The 20,249-nt window shown below is 35.6% G+C and overlaps 1 protein-coding gene across 34 annotated transcripts in view; it reads left to right on the forward strand.

Moving 5' to 3' along the window:
* Positions 1-20,249, forward strand: part of ABI3BP (ABI family member 3 binding protein) — a 162,178-nt gene that overhangs the window by 81,632 nt on the left and 60,297 nt on the right. For 16 of the 34 annotated variants that reach the window (XM_071808637.1, XM_071808674.1, XM_071808653.1 and 13 more), the window contains 14 exons: positions 1,300-1,356; positions 2,769-2,843; positions 4,612-4,677; positions 5,181-5,255; positions 10,817-10,879; positions 11,946-12,011; positions 12,394-12,459; positions 14,077-14,151; positions 15,218-15,292; positions 16,250-16,324; positions 17,181-17,255; positions 17,805-17,879; positions 18,884-18,949; positions 19,350-19,430. In XM_071808637.1, the coding sequence (XP_071664738.1) occupies positions 1,300-1,356; positions 2,769-2,843; positions 4,612-4,677; positions 5,181-5,255; positions 10,817-10,879; positions 11,946-12,011; positions 12,394-12,459; positions 14,077-14,151; positions 15,218-15,292; positions 16,250-16,324; positions 17,181-17,255; positions 17,805-17,879; positions 18,884-18,949; positions 19,350-19,430 (990 nt within the window). The remainder of the gene's footprint in view (positions 1-1,299; positions 1,357-2,768; positions 2,844-4,611; positions 4,678-5,180; positions 5,256-10,816; positions 10,880-11,945; positions 12,012-12,393; positions 12,460-14,076; positions 14,152-15,217; positions 15,293-16,249; positions 16,325-17,180; positions 17,256-17,804; positions 17,880-18,883; positions 18,950-19,349; positions 19,431-20,249) is intronic. The other 18 variants (XM_071808751.1, XM_071808754.1, XM_065829359.2 and 15 more) reach the window with 14 other exon arrangements.

Genomic DNA, 20,249 nt, shown 5'->3' on the forward strand with positions numbered 1-20,249 from the left:
TGCCAATTTTTACTATTTGTCCTGGCCTTGAAATGTTTTGTCTTTAGCTAGTAGATGCTTTTCAAAGAGATTTGTTGGTTGAACATTTGTTTCCTGCTACAACTTTTTTAAGGTAGTTTTCTAATGTTCAAAAGACTGCTGCAGTACAGAATTTTGGTATTTGAAAGTTATTTTTACAGTTATTTCTGCTAGTAATTTATTATTTCTCCCCATGTTTTTATGGAGAACACATTTTTTAGGGATTTGAGATTGCATCCGATTGTGAGGTTTTTGACAGAATGTGGTAAAGAAAAATAAATATAGTGTTGTGTTTCTGTTCATGCTAGGATGATTTAAGCAAATGATGTTTTATTATATCAAATATCTTTCTGTGTACCAACTTCGAAATCAGTTTTCTTGATCCTGCAGTTTATTATGCTGAGACAACAAAGCAAGCATCTGCAAAGCTGGCTTCTGAGTGGAAAAAATAGCTGCAGCTACTTCTTAATCTTCTCTGGATACATTTACAAGTGGTGTTCAGTATTGTAAGGTCAATGAGCATCAATATTTTTGAATGCACTTACAGAAGTGCTATACAATATTTGTGTGTCAAAGATGCATGTCTTATGACCTGGTTGAAATATGTTTATTCATAGAATCGTTGAACACACACACACACACGCACAGAGATGACACAGAAACATAGGACTGTAGATGCTCCACATTTACTAAATGGACAGACATAATATTAGGAGTGTCAGAAAGGATTTGGTCCTTAATTTTAAGTACACATGTTCAAAAGTGCTGTGTTTGATAAACTGTAAAATACTTTGAGAATAGTAAGGCTGTGTTTCTCTACTCGCTATATTTAAAGCAGAGTATAAATTTCAAATAATGTAAAACTAGTTCAAACCTGGGATTTCCACTCATTTGCACTTTTGTACTCTTATTTTGTTGGCGTGGAATTAGTAGAACAGGTGGCTGAATTATTCCAAAATCAGTTTAGTTGGTTATCTGCTGGTGCAGGGATGAGTAGACGCCCAAGGCACAAAGCAGTGGTGTATCAGACCTTGAAGTATTCAGTGCAAAACAGTTTTATATTTTTTGGTCCTTTCAAGTTACACATTTCAGCTTAGTGCTTTCATTTTAATAATTCTAAAACTTACTAAATGGACAGCTTCTTGCATTTATTGCTGTATTGGTTAACTGCAGCTTGGTAAACATACCTACAGAAAAACTGAATTTGTTAGTAATGTACTTGTGAAAAGGAATGTGATCTAAAATCCTAACACATGAAAATGATGTATTTCTCTATTACAGTAACTATTCAAGCACCTTTCAAACCTGTTTCATCTGACAACATTGAAGTGGAACGGGGTAATCAATCATTAACATTTTTTATCATCTGGAGATTAGCTTTTTACAAGATACATACACTGTTCATGTTTTCCCTAATCTTATTTGCTAAAGTTTGGTCAGTGTTCTTTTAGTTTCTCACCACAGATAAATTTAGAAAAGTCTAATCTGTTGCAGAATTCACACCGAACACAAACATGATGCAGCTGTGTTAATACTCCATGGGTGGTATTCACAGCTATGCTGCCTCTGTGTGATTACAATATTTTTGTTTCCTTTTAAAGCTGCAAACTCTGTTTTGTCCAAGGTCATTTAAGTTAAAGCAAACTATCTTTATTAGATGGAAAACTTCTAGCAGTTAGTCAAGCGTGACTTTACTGCTCTCTGCGGCATGTTCTGTCAGAACTACCACAGCATTCTCTCTTGATGTGAAGAATCAGGCTGCTTAGTCTTCTTGTTACTTGTCCTTTAATCAGCCATGAGTGTTCTTAACATCAAGAGCACTCACTCTTCAGTTTTCCATATACCACTGCACATAGAAATAGACAATGTTTCTTTCATGCCAGCTGCATAATTTTTCTAATGGTGGTTTTAGGGATCTGATAGAATCTGATTTTTCTTCGTTTGTGTTTTAATTAAAATATCGTAAAAACATTAAGATGTTTTTAAGCCATTTTCTATCAAACTATAGCCTTTCTCAATAATCCTGTTTATATCAAAGTAACTTTGTGACAGTTGCAGGGAAAATCTGATTCCTGGGCAAAATATGAATTTGTTGACTGTGTTCAAGAAAGTGTTTTAATACCACCAGTGTGAAGACTGTCTGCCTCAGTTTCTCAAGACTTTTCATCTTTTGTTAGCTTCCCACAGATCAGCTTTGATTGACATCTCTTTCTTACCTGGTAACCAGATGTATAGCAATAGATAAATTGCACATACTTGCATTATAGTTTCCACTTCCTCATCACTGCCCTGGACTACAGTAAAGACCCAAAGTCATTATCTTTAAACAAAATGTGTCTCTCTGCTTTCTTGTGTAATGCTTTCATATCAACTCTTTCTTTTTAATAGCAAGCAGAAATCATTCTGCTCAGATTGAATAACTAATGTACTTGTATCTTACTGTAGGTTTAGTTCTTATTAAAAAATTTCTCCACCTAAGCTCTTCAAAAGGATACAAATTCTATGTCTTGGAAATGTAATAGATACAAAAATACCACTCCAATGGGACTTAGTTTGTATCCATACCATAAGAGACATTAGCTTGATTGTTCTGTCAGTCATCCCACAACTGACTCTCAGGACATTTGCTATCTTGATTTTTATTTCCATCGTTGTTTCCTTTTACAGACCAGCTTCTACCAGCTAGGTACTCTGGTATTTTAGTGGCTTTGATGCCACCACAACTTTTAAAACTCAGATTCTTTTTTCAGCAACTGATGAAACACCGCCTGTTTCTTCAAGACCCGCAATGTTTCCCATTCCAGAAATGCCATCAACAAAATCTGGTAATGACGTTTCCTAAAATGTAATTTTATTAGTGCCAGAAATTCACACAAGAAATGTCTTTATACTTTTAGTTGTATTGTTAATTTATATTTCTTTAACTTGCGGTTAACATTATTACAAGAAAAAGGAAATATATCACTGCATTGGGAATAACAACATTGAAACAGCAGGCTTTTAGAATTATCATGACACAGAACAGTGGATTATTACAGTTACAGCTTATTTTTTGTTAATTTGATATTATACACAAATTATAATTTTTCTGAAAGTTTTAAGGACAAATGTGACTCATATTATCATTATTTATTTGTATTGTATTTGAACATTAATATACTCATAATATTATTACTGATTTACTTCCATATTTAACCCTACCATGATTCAGCTGTCCTGATTTTGCAGAAGTTCCAAATCAACAGATTCCCTGAAATCAGTGTAATTGCCAGCAGCCACCAGGGGATAGTTATTCTAAATAAATAAATAACAGTACTTTTGTTACTCATAATACTCTATTTGTGCAGTGTAATTTCCCTAAAATCTTTTGCTTCATAATTATGATTACAAAAATAATTTTTGTGGTTAAGGATGATTTGACAGTTTCAAGCTGAACATAGTTATTTGGCTTGGGCATTTTTTACAGTAACTGTCAAATACCGTTACAGTCTATTATATTTGACTCAAGTAAAAAGGAGCTGTAAATTATTACAATGTTTTCTTAAGGTCTAATATAATTTATCAGACAGGCATCAATATATTTTTATTTACTGGCTTCTGATTGTGAAAACTTACTCTTCAGCCTCTTTTATTTCAGGTTTTAGGAGAAATTCTGAAGCCTCTCAACAATTCAAGTGTTACAGAACACATACATGGTGTAGTGAGGTTACTATTTGTGAATCTGACAATTATCCTGTCCCTCCATGAAGGGAATGGTTTCTTTCTTTCTAAAGCTGAAAATTTTATACAACTTCATGCTGTTTCATTTTTTTGCACTGTGAATGTTCACGTGATGGAATTTTTTTCAGCATCTAGCATACTGGATGCCCATCCCAAACTCAGTTATGCTGTTTCACTGATTTCTGTGGTAATGTTGTAGGTTGATACCACATACTTTTGTTACACAGTGAACCATTCACACATCATTTTTTAAGATGCAGGCTAGCTGGATTTAATGTGTATGCCAAACTGCATCATGTGTGTTCATAAACTAAATGATAATGTTTCTAACTTTGATGTTTAGTAGTGAGCTTTTCTGTGCAGATAAAACAATGCTTCTTGTAACTTGAGTTATTCACTCTGTCTTTGCCTAAAGAGGTCATGACGGGCTTTTTTCTGCACTAAGTGTGTATGTTTTCCAACTTGCATGCATAAAGTGGTGTTTTGGGGTTGAATTAAGCTGATTCATCAGTTTTTTACTGATTTCTAATGTGAAGGCATGCTGTATCACAGTAACATCAGGCATTCGCAACTTCTCATTTAAAAGGCCTATCTGAAAGACCCAGACTAAAGTGTAGGGGATAAGGGGGTGCTGTCAGCTGTTGGTATTGAATAGAATTTTAAAATCAGATGTAGACAAAAAAAAAAAGAAAAAAGAAAGAAACCACAAGACAAAGAACAGAGTAGACTACCATTAATATCAATTAGAAGTGTGTATACAAGAAATACAAAATCAATAAAAACTTCGAACATGCTATTAAAGGGCCAAAGATCACCTTATCTAAAGACTGATCTCACTCATTGTTTCAAGATTGTTTTTGGTTTTGATCTTAGCTACCCAGAGACCAGGCCTGAAATTCACATCTCAATCCTCCATGGAAACCAGAGGGAGCGTGATGGGTAAATAGCATGCAATTCCATTAGCTTTTCCACACCTTGCCATCACTTCCATTGGCTGCGGATTCATTCAGCCACAGTGCTTTATAGACTACTTGATGCTATGGGGTATTTTCTCCGTGTTTTTTTTTTTTTCCCTGTCAAATTGGCCATTTCTTTGTAATGGAAGCTGAAAAATATTTTACCACGTGAACTAAATAACACTCTACAAAAATACCTCTGCTAGCATGTGTTGACCTTATTTTTTCCTAGTAGTTGCAATTTCCTTTCAAAGAACTTAAAAAAAAAAAAAAAGTCAGTGAGAAGAATTGTGCCTGTGCCAGAATTGACCTTTATTTCACACCAGCTTTAGTGTTTATGTAACACCTAATTTCACAGCTGATCTTTAAAGATGCTGCCATCTTGCTTGATCTCACATCAGTGTTGCCTTGAACTGCCCAACAGGTTCTGTCCAAATCCTGTGGCTCTGAAGTTACTTCTCTTTTTAACTCCAGATTTTCTTTCAGCTTTTGATGAAAAGCAGGATATTTCTTTAGGATCTGAAACACCTGACATCCAAGAGATGCCATTGACTGTACCTGGTAATACTTGAAAATGTGATTTTAAGTAGAAATTTTTACACAGATACTTGTTGTATATTGTTAGTTAAGCTTAACGTGAACCAGAAGAAGCCCAGAACTATTATAGTTTGCTCTCTCAAATACCAGCCTAATTTAGGAAATTTTGTATGATGCTTTAAAACAGTAAACATGCTCTTCTAATTTTGGCCTGCATTCCTGATGTATTTACAAGTATGTATCACTGTGCTTGATGATAATAGGCTTTGGCATGTCTTGCTACATATAGCAGTGTTCTCTTTTTAAGTTGCAATACTGCAGATGGGTAAGAGTGAAAGTTAAAACAAATTTTGTTTAAATCCCTGAATGAAACTGTTCTAATGCTTGACATGTTGAGTAAGTCCCATAGAAATAATAGGATCAATAGAAATGAATATGTAAGCTTTGAAATAATGGAGAATGGACCCTTGAGTCCTTTCATTTGAAAATATTTAGAGCAGTTATCTGCGTTGGACATTTTGCTGCCAGTAGGTACACAGCATAGGTCTAGGGCTAGTAGAAATGAAAGCATGCATATCACATGTATGACTGTATTGCTTAAGTACAACTTTTTAAACTAAACTGCACAACATTGTAAGGAAAGAAAATATTTGCAACAAGTTGATCCTGAACCAGTTCTGTGGTAGATGTGATGCTTTCAAACACCCTTGAAACCTGTCATATTAGACTCCAGTAAAATTAAACTGCTTGGATGATGGTATTTTCTTGACATGTAAATTACTTACACTTATAATAATCTAAAGTATATAATTTTCCTGTTCTTCCTTGCCAACATTTATTCTTTAGTATTCTTCTGCTTCCTGAGTTCAGAAAATAAACTAAAAATTAACAATGCCTTACAAAATGACACTGAACAAATGCAATTTTATCAATACTCAAGGTCCCTCTTATTGTAATGTCCCTGCATGAAGAAATATTTCATTTCCTTCCAATAATGACAATTGCATCCAAAGCCTGTTTCAAGTTATCGACAGAACTCCCTTGCAGTAAAAAAGTGGACTAAATGGGTATTTGACAAAAAATTTGTAGTAGCTGTCCAACTACCTGTAATTGTGGATTAATGAGGAAGTTTGCAGATTCCAGCTAAACACTCTTAAAATCAAGAAATGGCCATGAGTTAGGTTTTATGCATTTATTCTTCAGAGGTATTAATCAATATTTATCATTAATGCATCTTCCATACTGAGCAATAGCGAAAGATCAAGTGCATTAACAGAAAATTTCAGTAATGGTTTTCTAGATATTGATATAATAGCACATTGAAGTTCAATTCTTTATTCTGCGTGCTTTACCTATAAAGAAAGTTCTACTGCACTCTTTTCGAACCAGAGGGATCAATTTCCCAACACTTACAATGTGTGGGAAAATGGAGAAAATCACGTCTGAACTAGTCTGCAATTAAACATAAACATTTCCATGCAAAAATTGAGTCGCGGATTTCAAGGAGGGTTAAAAATGGGATTAAATGTGATAATAATGTTAAATTAACATATTCTAGGCATAGACTTCATATGAGATGAGAACCAGAAACATGTACAGTTTCTTGTATTTAAAGGACTGCCTTGGAATAACCTGAGGAATTCTGGGCTTTAGTTTTGCATGTGTGTGTTGGGGAGGGGAGGAAGGGATTGAGAAGAGAGAGAATAAAAGGATCTTTCAACTAATGGAAGGTGAGGAAGTGGAGCCACACAATGAGGACTGCAGTGTAATACTTGCTTACGTGTTATTTCCACTGGAGTGGGTCTCTGAGTGATGTTAATGATTTGTTTTAAACACTATTGCTTAGTTGGTCACTTAGTTGTTTTCAGCAAATCTTGCCAAGGTTCTTCAAGCTTGTTTGAACATTTCTTCACTTCTTGAAGACTGATTAATGACTTCACATTTATTGTGCTCTATGGAGCTACACAACCCACAAAACTAATGTGGTTATTCAGGTAATGAACAGCACTTTCAATCCAGACTCAATATTTTTCCTTTAAAACTGCAGTGCAGAGACTGCCTATTTCAAGATGACGTTCATATTGATGTAGCTACATAGGAACTGGTCCTCAAGTCTACATCTCATCCTTTTGGGAAACTAGACAAACAGTGATGAGTAAGCAATGTGGGATTCCATTTTTGTTTCCATCATATTGCCACTTGCTTCCTTTTTTCTGCTGTGAACTCTTCCAGTTTACTTCTAAGTCTAAATGGCAAGCCTGTTGAAGAACAGTTTTGAGCCAATCACTTCTTGATCAGCAGCTAGAAAGCATTTTTAGTACAAAGTGCTAAAGGACCAGTCTTTTATACCAATTTGTAACAACTTCATTTTTCTGTTGGTGTAATTTAAACTCCAGAAAGTGTAAAAGAAGATGACTCTTAGGAGTTCTGTCTAGCATCAGGTATTAGATCCTTTTGCCACCATACTGAGCTGCGTATCTTTCTCTTTATTCCTATAACACAGAGAGGACTTCTAAGCATTTGGTATCTTGCCTCTGTTTGCAGCTACATCATCTTGAACAACACAACGTGTGCTGCGTAGTGTGTTGTGCCATCCCAGCAACAGTGAGATTTCTCAGCGTTTTAAATCCAGGTTTTCTTTTCAGCTCTTAATGAAATACAGATAGTTTTGCAATCCATGTCTAAAGCATCTGGAGTCCTGGAAATACCATCAATCCAATCTGGCAATGGCATTTCTTGCAAACTGAGTACTCTTGACAGTGAGGAATTATCAGAAGAATTCCTGCTGTGCTTTTGATGAAATGTTGGTTTCATTTCCCTTACTTTGGGGATAAGAACAACTGTCAGATAAAAATTCTGCATTGGTGCTTGTTTTGTTTCAGGTGATATATATGATGTTTACAATGCTGGATTACTTTTGTTTTGTATTCTTAGTTCACTTTTGAAATACTAATTTGTACTATTACCCATAATTGCTATTGACCAATTATATATTACTGAACGTAATACAATTTTACAGTATACTATCCTGGGTGCTTCTGGGCCTGTGAAATACTGTGAGGCTGGTAATCGAAATTTAACTTCTCAATTACAAACAGAGTATCCTGATACAGATAACTACCGTATTGCTTGAAGTTAGACTGCATTTTATTTTATATTTTCTTTATTATTACTATAGTGCAATTTTATCGTTGATATTTAAGACATCTTCCTTGCCCGTTACAACGCTAGCATCTGTATGATGTGTTTAGGGAGTTCTCTTTGTATGTTTATTTTCTGTTGCCTGTTCATGTTCACTTGTCATTTTAAATCGGTTAAAATGTTGTTCAAGTTGTAAGTACTACAGTTGTGTAGAATATTGAAGTGTATTTCTCATGAAGGAGGAATCTTAAGCTATGGTGTAGCAACAGAATTCGTATTAGGGAGATGAAAGATGGGCACTGCAAACCCAACTTCTGGAGATTTTAAGAGGAAAAAAAAAAAAAATATATATATATATATATATGTTTATTTAGGGAGATTAAAGGTCTGTTGGCTTTCTGCATGCAACCTAAAGAATCAAGCTGAATTCTTTAATATTTTCCTTCCTCTATAGGACAAATTTAGTGCTGAACACAGAAACTCTGCTTTTCTTCTTTTGGCATAGTCTGAACTTTGCTTTCTCCTGCAGACCCACATAGATATTCGTAAACCTTTTATAGTATTCCCCTGTACACTAGCAAGTAGGTACTCTTTTACATTTGCCATCTAAACTGCTGTGTTAGTAAATGTGCAAACATTGTCTAAGTAATTCTGAAAACACATTTGTGGAGCTCTTCTTGTCCGCATTTTTCAGCAAACAGAAAGAAGATGGAGAGGACAGTAATAAGCCAAGATCCCCAGGGAAGTGTGTAGTCAAATGGATCACTGCAAGGGTGAAATTTCTGAAACTCTTTCAGTCCATGCTCATGTTAATCAACTCTACCAGCTTTTATTGCATTTCAAATACTTTTGTTTGCTTACACTGGAGGAATATAGCGGAGTTCTTTCAGAAGAAGAATTTCGTGTTTCAAATTTTCTCTTTGTTGATTCATCAAATTTGTGCTCTTCCAATTCTCCTATAGTGTGTTCTTGCAAGTGTGATGGCAGTTTCAAAATTTTTATTCCATTTTCTGAGGTATTTGGCCTATCTATTAGACCTATTTTCTACTTCTGTTAAGAACTTGCTCTATGCTTTTATCAAGCTCTTTTTTTTTTTTTTCAACAGTATGTATTCTTATACAGTAAAGGGATTTTTATCATGATCTTTGCATTTCACTGTTGTCATTTGCATATCTGTTCATTAATAACTGGAAAATAAATGTGACTCTTTTTTCAGCTCATGCTTATCTGAGAGTGTGGATATGAGATTCTGTCTGAAGTATTTCATAACTCTTCAGGATGAAAACTTGTGCCTGTAAATTAAGGAGATGCTGTTCTATTAGAGATTCTTACAGATTTTGTTTAAGAAAGCACAATTTGCTTTTCTTCTAGTAGTTAGTTCAGCTCTTAATTGAAATCCTTCACAAGTTTACCTGCATGGATTTTTCTGCAGATAAGCTGTTGTTTCCTTTTTTATTTTTTACAGGCATATATTGTTTTAGCCTCCAAGTTCAGATTTTTTAGGGTGGTGAAGAATATAGTAATCAGAGCTAGTTAATTGTTTTTCAGATTAAATATAAGGTGGTCATTTTCAGAAGTCAACAGTATATTTGATGCAGACTGAAGTTCTGGCTCCATATTCACTTACTAGTTCTCAAATTATTGTTTGAAAATATTTGTTTGATGCTAGAAACTGGATTTTTGGATCTGTCACTTATTGCAGTTAAAAGGCAGCTCTGGACATCGTGGTTGGCATTATTGACTACTAGGAGCAGTGTTTAGCGAGTGGTTGGGGTTTTTTGGTAATACAGACTGACAAAAGATTGATGTATGACTTATTTGATGGGAAAAGTATACCCAAGAAACCACAATTTAAACATTGATTTTTTAAAATATAATTAAACTGATGCTTTCATATGCATAGGGAGACTGCTGTAACATCTCAAGATAGTTTCCATCTCTAATCTTAGCTTTCCCAAGACCAGTCCTGGAGCCCATATCTTTTCCTTCTCTGGAAATGATGAGAACAGTGATGGGTAAACAGTGATACCATCATAATTTCTATCATTTTGGCAATACTTAAATATGAAAAGCATTGTTTTAAAATATAGACAAAACTTTTGATTTTTTTTTTCCTGTTAGTGGAAACACCAAATGTGTCAGTGAGGTCATCAGTCATTTATATGAAAGATAAAAAGGAGATACATAATTGTTAAGCTCCTTAATCTGTGTGTAATTTTCTGCTCTGTAGGCCTAGTTCACTAAAGGGTTAACAGCATTCTACACCAACTCAGCTGGGTCACCCTCATTTAAAAATAGAATAATACTGTAATGAATGCAAACATTTACATTAAAAAGTTATGTGTAGTATGGGCTTAATTCATTTAAAACTCTGTACTGACACTGCTTTGAAAAAAACTCTTCGTCTGTAATGTCCTAAAGTCACTTTTCTGGTTTAATCTTAGTTACTCAGAGACCAAAGCTGAAATCTACTTCCCCTTACCTTGCAAGCCAAGGAGCAGTGGAGGGTAAATATATATTTTTTTCTTTTCCCCTGCCACCACTTGACAGAATTGTCATCTGCTTAGAGTAATACAAGTGTTCTTAATGAACTCTGGCTTGCAAAAACACTTGCTGTACTAATGACATGATTCTGATGTTTGAACTGATACTTTTTTCCGTCACTTGAAAAATCTCTTTTTGCAGGGCCAGCTGACAAAATTAACTTTTCACACATTGTCTGTGTGTCTCTAGATGAAGTTCTTATTTTGAAAAATCTTTCTAGAATGGAATTCCAAAATGGCAGAAACATAATTTTGCTTCCTCTTAGCCTTGCTATTGATGTTCTATAGCTGTCTCATGAACACCTTACAAGACACAAATCATTTTTTCATCTTTCATTTCTTTAACTTGAGCACTGAGGGTTAAACCTGATGATTAGGTTACTCATAGGTTTAGAGACTAACATAAAGGAAGAACTGGAATTTGCAAATGTAAGTGTAATGGTGAGGCATTTCATGGGAACAGTGAGGCCTTATACAGTTTGTTCTTTGCAAAAATAATAATAGTGACAACAACAGTAAGGAAATATGTTTTGCAAAAATTATTGAACTTCCTGAGGAAAGCTGGAGCTATCAGTGAATATTGATAGGGTAATGTGCAGTTTATTTCTTCACGCTTGAATAAGCAACTGTTCAGGATTTGTAGTTGTTTGCATTTGAGAGGTACCCACCACCTGCCATTTTTAATTCAGAGTGCAAAGATAAGTCATTGGCTCACATGTTCAGTCTGCAACGACTGTTTCGGGGGCATCTTTCAAGGAAATGTAGGGAGTGCTTTGGTGAAGCAGTCATTTAGCCATTTTTCTGTGGATGGAGAGCCATTCGGCTACTGAGTTTCTAAGAATATTGTGTTAGTTGCAACGACGGCAAGATGGTTGCCTGCTGATTTGATCACTGAGTCACAAGATACTGCCAGGAAAAGGCATGTGTTACCCTAAATACGGACATTTGGGGTGCTGTGAAACAGTGCTGCTTGTACTGGCATGGCAAGACTGTGCAGATATCTCAAGATCATTTCCATGTCTGATTGTAGCGAGCCAGAAACCAGACCTGGAATCCACCTCATCGGCTTCACCAGAAACCACAAGGCCTGCGATGGGTAAATAACCAGTGATCACATTCCTATGTTGATTAGCTTGGTGGTGTTTTTCTCAGTAGTGATGAGCCTGTTCAGCTGTTTTGGTGTCCTGGAAAGTAGATCCATAATGTGTTTGGTCCCTTATGGCTCCCTATTAGAAATCAGTCCATTTGTAATGTTTCTGCTGTAGTTTTGGGAGTTCTACAACTAGGTTTGCTCTGCTACCTTGGGCTACCTGTGCCAGTTGAAAAGTGGCATCATGGTACTAGGGGTACTGACACTGTGACATAGCAATGTGCCCCAGGCAGAGCCACGTTTCCTTGTTTGTAGCTCTGTCTTGATAGCACCCACGCAACAACAGCCTGTCTGAGGACCTGAAGGTGGTTTTTGTGTTTGATCTTAGCTACTCGAAGACCAAGGCTGAAGTCTACCACTCCTTCCTCCCTGCCAACCCAGCAAACCGTGATGGGTAACTAGAAAAAAAATTATCCGTTTCCTCCTTTCACTCCCCATCACGCTTCCCATCACAAACCATCTGGCATCCTTGTCATCATCCATGCAGAGCATGAAGACTTCCTGGTGCAGCTCGGCTTGCAAAATCACTCAGCACACTTGTTTTGCTGTTCTGTTGTTTGTTCTCGTGCTTTTTCCATGGCAGACAAGCATTTTCTACAGGGATTGAGTGACAGCTTGAGTAGAGAATGTATTATCACACCTTCCCTTCAGCTGCCATTCCCTGCTGCTTTGTGTCTTCCTTTCTCTGGCACATTCAAATATGACAGCATTCTTAAGATGCAAATTCTATCTGGGCTGACACAAGAGGACAGGGCTACAGTTCAGCTGCCCACCAAGGTTTCCTGGTCCAAGGGTGCAGCTGTTGGTTGCTTCACCACTGACTTTCAAGGCATCTGGTTGTCATCTGCCTACACTTTTCCATTGGCATTACCTGGCATCAGGAATGTTCTGCTACTGCTACTGCTTTTGATGTCGTGTTAGAGTTATAAGAGTGATGCTTCTTTTCACTTTTTGGTAAATCACAGCACATGGTTTAAAAACATGGGTGGGCTTTGGTGCCTGGCCATGCTGCCGACCTAATCTGGTAACAGTATTTCTTTCAGATCTGGTATGAATGCAAGATGGGAATTGTCCCAAGAGATGTTGTTGTGCTTTTGCTGAACTGTTATTTCTCTTGGGCCTATGTTGGGGTGAAGCATAAATGCAGAGACAAAACAACCATTTGTGTGTTTACTTTAAGGCATGGGATATGATACTTAACAATGATGGGTGGAGATGCTCGTGATCACAACTTCTTTCATGTGGGCAGGTGTATGAGACCAGTCCTGTGGCCTGGCAGTAATTTTTGGCCCATCAGGTAATAAAAGCAATACATGAGCAGGCTGGTAAGCCCACAAACCTGAAGTTGAATGTAAGTTTAAATTGTAATGAACCATATTAATGTAACTTTCCCCTCGAGATGCAGTTGAATTGTAGGTCCCGAGATGTGCTGATCATGTTCATGGTGTCTCCATCTAAGTGGTAGAAACTGATTCTGAAGTGTGTTTTTTGTGGCACTGGAAAAGTCTTGTATTTTTGTCAGCTGAGCGTCACGTGCTTCCGAGTCTTTTCAATGATGCTGTAATTCTTGCCTGTATTAATCTTTTTAGGATTGTTCAACCTTCTGCAAGAATATGCTTTCTGTGTTTCAGAAATTGTACATGTCTCCCCTATAACCTCTGTTTTTAAATAGTCTTTTCAAACTGAGATTTTGTATGCCACATATTGTTCTGCTAGACATAAGCAAGTCTATTTGCTTTTCACCTCCTTTATTAGTCAATTTTGATCTGTTCTTTTTTTTATTTGCATTTTTTAATCATAGTCTGATATCTTTGAATATTTCTTCATATTTCTTGCAGCAGCTTCCTCATCATTTGCATCACCAGTGCATCTTCACGCATTCACATTAGAAAATCCATTCCATGTGCATTCAAGATTTTTTCCTGTCTGTAGTTCCTTAGTAATGGGTTGAAACCTGTTCAGCCTATAGGTTCAGACGATAACAAAACAAATTTTTTTGTTTGTTTTCCAGCTTCCCTGGACTCTCATCATATTACTGTCCGGTTCCAAACATCTGTATCAGCAGAAATATCAAAAATAGAGACTGGTACATTGTGTTTACGATACTTCCATATCTTAGGATTTGGTTTTGTATCAATGTTACAGTTATAGGCTGTTTGCTCTGCTTGCTTGGTGTTGTCTAAGATGAAATTTTGTCTGCAGCGTTTAGTCATTAGGCTCTATGACTACCTGATGATACTCTGTGGCATGGGCTCAAATGAAAAAAATACAGGAATCAATATTATTTTTGGGTGGTTTTATTTTGTTAGATATAAGAACCACTAACTAGATGGAATCATTATCATTTATGAAGATATATTCTTGACTGGGAGATTTTACCCTGGCTGATTTTTTTTTTTTATTAGTCATACCATACAGGTTTTTTGGCATTTTTTTTTACATTACTGAGCATTCTTTTCAAGTTATGTTATGCTGGAACTTACTGGGATGATAGCTATCCAAGATTAAATTTTTATTCATAGCAAAGGTATGAATGTGTGAGAGATGCGAAGGAAGATTATCATAAACCTGACAGTCAATATTTCAACAGTGTTATTTTGAATTTTCTGCCTCACCTTCTGGCTCTTCATTATGTCACAAAAGTTGTATTTACGTTATGTCAATTATATAAAATATCACAATTAAACTACAAATTACATAGTGTTTAGTATATTCAAACCTATAACTCAAAATACTGGCATCTGTTAAACTTAAAAAAAGAAAAGCATTGGCAATAGAAATACCTGGTTGTAGAAATTCATATTAGCATGTATTTTAAGTATGTAGGTCTCTTTCTACAGAGGAGGTGAAGTCACACAGCACAGGTTTTTTGATGTTACATGTGCACACATCAATTAACTCCTGCTGATAAATCTGCTTTTAGGGGGACTGCAGTTTCTGTCAGGTTGTGTCTGTTAGGTGTGTGTGACTTTTTCAAAACTTTCCAGTTTTGTTCATTTTTTCTCAAGCTGGAAATCTTGTGAAACTGTATTATTATAGTGTTAGCATCTTGTAAAGCAATGTAAAGCAATCTTACTTTTTCTGATTCCACCCTGCCCCCCCTCTTTCCCTACCAACATGAATCTCTCAGGATTATTTACCTTTTTCTGCAGTTACAAGTTCAGCTGACCTGGAAAAATCTGTCCCTTCACTTTCCAGAACACCTCACGTGCTAGCAACAACAACGGGTAATTTTAATACATTAGCTTTTCAGTTCAACCATTTTTGGTGTTTTGATAGTGATTTTGGAAATCCTATTAATCAGAGATAGTTTGGTCATCTGCCATATTTTTCTTCCACTTGAGTCATGATCATCAGAGTAGACAAAGTACCCTTTTTCACATAAGCCAAGACAACTTGTGCTTACTGCTGAGAAACTCACCTGATAGTGTTTCTGATCTTACATTTGTCTCTCAGAAAGCCAGTAAGGCTATTCTGTGACACACTTCAATGAAGCTTGGTTTAATAGTAATGATAATAATAATAGTACCTAAAGCTTAATAAGAATCCTTAAACTAGTGGATTTTGGTTTTTTCTTTCAAGGATTTTGTACTCTCAAATAGATGGATACACATATCTATATACTCTATATTGTTTATGCCTGCATAATAAGCTTCTTTCTTACTGTTTCTTCCTTTTCAGTGATTTTTTTTACCCTTGTTCTATATGTGTTTATACATACACAGATTATATTACATTAAAATTCACTAACAAAATCTTGCTGATGAGAATTAAGAAAGTCTTTTTTACAGAAATATATTTGCATTGGTTTTTTAGTTTCCTATATTGTAATTTTTCTGCCTTTTTGGAAGTGTTCTATGCTTAAAATCATGGTGTTAGAAGTTCTCTTATCTTTATATTTTCTGAGTTACTTTAAACTACATGGACCATGCTATCTAAAGTAATATTAGCTGTGGCTGTGTGACACTAGTTTTAGTTGTCATTTTAACCACTAGCTTCAGCTCCCTCTCTAAACCAGCACTGCTCCATTGTCAAAGTAAGGTGTGCTTATTGTGTGTGGACATCTGCTTTGCAAATTAAATATGTTATAACCTATAACATTTTTTGTTTGTTTTTATAAAACAAACAAACAAAAGCTGTGTGTAGAATTAATAATCATAGATACTGTAACCTGTTTTTTATAGCTTTCAGTGGTATTCAGCCTGTTCTTTCAAGCCCTGTGACACCTAGTAAGCCTGAAATAGCAGATGCTGGACAAGGTACAATAATATCTACCTAGTTCTTAATTTAGTAGCTCAAACTATGTTCTAAAACTCTGAAACGAGTACACTGGTAATCTTAACTTTCAGTGCATATTTGGATTGGAGAGTAACATCTGAATTTTGAATTTAAATTGCTGATAATGATTGAAATTGGTGCTTTTTCACACTTAAAATGCATATGGCAACTCATAGTCCTGTGATTCTCCTTCAGTATTTTGAAAAATACGCCACATAGATAATTGAGAAAACCGTATTTATTGTCTGGTTGTGCCGATGAAAATACTCTGTAATATGCTGTAGATTTTATTCTGCTGCTGTATCATTGTTGAAAATACTAAGGAGAGCGTATCCTTAATGACATGAAATTGCTTAATGGTCACAGACACTCGATGTTTTTGGACTGAAACCATAGTTGGATCAGTTGTCAGTTTTCTACTCCAAATGTTATATGGTTTTAATGTCTGACTAATTGATTGTTCAACATGCCTTCTTCACTGAAGTTCTACATTTTATATCACACCATCTTCCTTAAGTAATGGACGAAACCTCAAAATGTTCAAACGCTCAGCTTAAAATCTTACTTGGCAGTGGCTGAGAGCCAGACCAGTTGCCTTGAAAGCAGGAGGAAATGAACATCCAAAATTTCTGCACATCACAAACGTAGTGATCAGAGTCACTGAAGCTCTGTGCAGTGCAAGAGATTCAATTTCTCTCTAATGCTTATCAAACTGATAAGTGTCCAAGCATTAGTGAAATATTTGTTGTTCTTGTAAAAACAAATTTGTTTTTGCTTATGAAGAGTTTCTTCCCTTAGCTCTTTGCTCTCTTATGACTGTCACATTTCTTCCAACAGCAACAAGCGAATCCATTCTGGAATCTTTCACACCTAAAACTTCTCATGCTTTTCAGTGGCCAAGGGTAACATTAGGTAATGTTGTTGTTTTCACCTAGTGAAAAACTCACTGTTTGTTTTGAGCACTTCATCCCATATGAATGCATTTCTTCCAGCATATCATTTCATATGCATAATCATTATTCTTTTTCCTCATTGTAGAGTCTTGTTCTTCCATTGTCATTGGACTGATTCTTCTTGATATATCTCTTATGAGAACATAGTGCAGGATGGTTTTACTGTCCTCAGAGAAGTAAAACTTGCCTCTTGCATGAAAAACTCCAACAGCTTTTTGTTAGAGTGTTCTTTCTCTCTCTCTCACTCTCATGCATGTGTTGTCTTTGTCTATGTGTAGAGCTTTCACAGTGGAAATTTTAGTTGGTTTGGACACACAGAATCTATTTCTGATCTAGCAACAGTATTTCAATATCATCTCCATTCCACACTTAAAACTCTTTCATCAGGTGGCATTGAAATTCCATACTAAGTTGTCTTTTCATCAACATAAACTTGAGGCATGTGCTGTTTGTTATGGGAAACTCTTGTCAAACAATTTTTGATTGCAAACTGAGCTCTTTCTTTCAGCTCCAAAAGAAATACCACTTATTCCTTCTAAACTGAAACCATCTGCCTCCCCAGAAGTACAGCATGTGAAACCTGGTAATTGTGCACACCATTTTTATAAGTTAGTATGTGGAGACATATGTTTACTAAATATTTAAGCAAGAATGAGCATTAAATGAGCATCTTGACTAATTCATCGTTCTATAACTGCTCATTTGATGTTGCCTAACAAAAGGAAAGACAGTTAAGCTCATCAGTTTTTTGCATTTGGATCCTGTGTTAAAAATACAAACAAGTTCTCAAGTTTTGTAACCTTTTTAAAGAGCTGGAAGGGAAAAATCTTCTGAGTGGCACAGGGGATTTTTTAATATCGCTTGTATAAACAATACATGTGATTATTATTTCTGTAATCTCTTCTACCAGTCCCCATCTCCCAGTTTCACACAGACATACTACAGCAAAGATGGTATCTTTGCTAGTCAGAACAGTTTGTTGATTGAAAGTAAAGTACTACTCACAATCAGTAAGTCCTGCAGGGAACTCAAGGGAAAGTATTGCTAATTTAGTGGAAACAGAGCTTTCTGAAAGTAGAAGGGGAAACTTTCGTATACACGTGAGATTCATTGTGTGACCATGAGAACACCATCATTGTGTCGTGTCTTTTTTCTGCAAGATTTTGGCATTTAGAAGTTTCCTCTTTAGTATAGTTTCTCTGGTATTTGTTATGGACTGCAGTCTTTTCTTCAGTCAAAACCCTCATCTGTCCTTTCTCACTGTTCTCCCATTACAGAAAAGAAAGGTATTTGTTCATTGAATCAGACAATGGACTAAAAATGTCCTGAGAATATAAATATGGGGAAGGAGCCTTAGAAGCAGACTCTCACACATAGCCATGAGCACACTGTACGTAGTTTTACAGGAAACTAAACTAAAAGAAGTGTAGGGTATTATGTGTAAGAATAGGACTTAGTTACATGCTTATATAGTCTATTTAAAAATAAACAAACCAACCCCCTGAACTACTGGAATGACAACACTTTTGGCTTACTGCTGATACATCTATTGATCTGGTCAATTACACTTGAATTTTTCTTTTCTAGCCCCTAAACCACCACTTTTGGAGCCTAAAATTTCTCAGATGCTTGAACAACCAAAAGCAACACTAGGTAATACATGTTTCTGTAGCTATTGGTCGCTCTTCATTGCAGTCCAAGCCACAGTTTGTACTCTGCTACTTTATCTCATAGCTTTTACTATACTTAGTCCATTTCTCTGAGAGAGGAAAAAGTTTGCTAACTTAATGAGAGGAACATTTTGATGTGATTGTAAGCTACAGTTACATATTTTAAATTTACTTACTGACTTTTATAGTGAAGAAAAAACAGCGATTTTGCTGGGGTAGTGAAGTCTTAGAAAGATTTTTGAGAAGCCTTCTTAGTAAATCTGATTTCGCTATTTGCTTTTGTTCCCAGTTTCCATTCATTGCTTCATTTCAGGCTTGAAGAATGTGATTTTTATGCAATACAGTGGAAAGGACGACTTTATAATCCAGTATATTTCTTTCAGCTCCTAAAGAGGCAAAACTTACACCTTCTGCATCTAAACCTAGACCATCTGCCAGACCCAAAAAGCCACGAACTAAACCTGGTAACTAACTTCCATAGTAAACATTTGTTATAACATCACTTAAGTAGTATACTTCAGCTGAAATTTATTTAAACTAAAGAAGTGTGAAGCTCAGCACTTAATCTTCAGAAAGATAGGCACTGGGGTGAGTGGTGCAATTTGAGGATTATTATTTTTGTATTGAAACTAAAAAAAAAAAATAATAAAAGCAAGAAAATTTTGAATTTTTATATCTCAAATCAGGAAGCCGTGTGGCCGGGAACAGAAACAAATTGCTTTCCTGTGTTTTATTTCAAAATAACCAGTTTTCCAACTTAGTTCAGCACAGGGTCCAGAAAATGCAAATTCGCCTTTGCTGATGATTATAGCATCTTACCTAGAACCACAGAATTCATATTGATTCTCTGATTATTAATGCATATGTAGACTTACCTGAAACTGTGGAAATAAAAGTGAAATTCTGCTCTGGAATTTCGTAAAGGCATATTTTATGGTGGCAAATGAAATTGCACTTTCACACAGGGGTTGGATTTGGTCTATGATGTATGCCAGAAAATAGAAGACATCTGGCATTTTCTGGAGCTGAAGAACAAGTGAATACAGTTAGAAAAAGATTGTGTTATGTGGTTTATAATGAAGTTAGAAAGCTCAAAATTGCAAAATTGTACATTGTAAGAATATACTACTTAATCCTGGAAAAAAATCAGACAATATTATTAAATAATTTCCAGATTATTTGTAAATATTTTTTTGCTCATAAAAAGAATTACTCTCTTCAGAGCAAATAATTCCTGGTGAAGCTTGTTAACTAAATGGTATTTACGACTGGGAACTGTCTCA

This window comes from Patagioenas fasciata, chromosome 1 (assembly GCF_037038585.1).
Source record: "Patagioenas fasciata isolate bPatFas1 chromosome 1, bPatFas1.hap1, whole genome shotgun sequence".
Taxonomy (NCBI): domain Eukaryota; kingdom Metazoa; phylum Chordata; class Aves; order Columbiformes; family Columbidae; genus Patagioenas; species Patagioenas fasciata.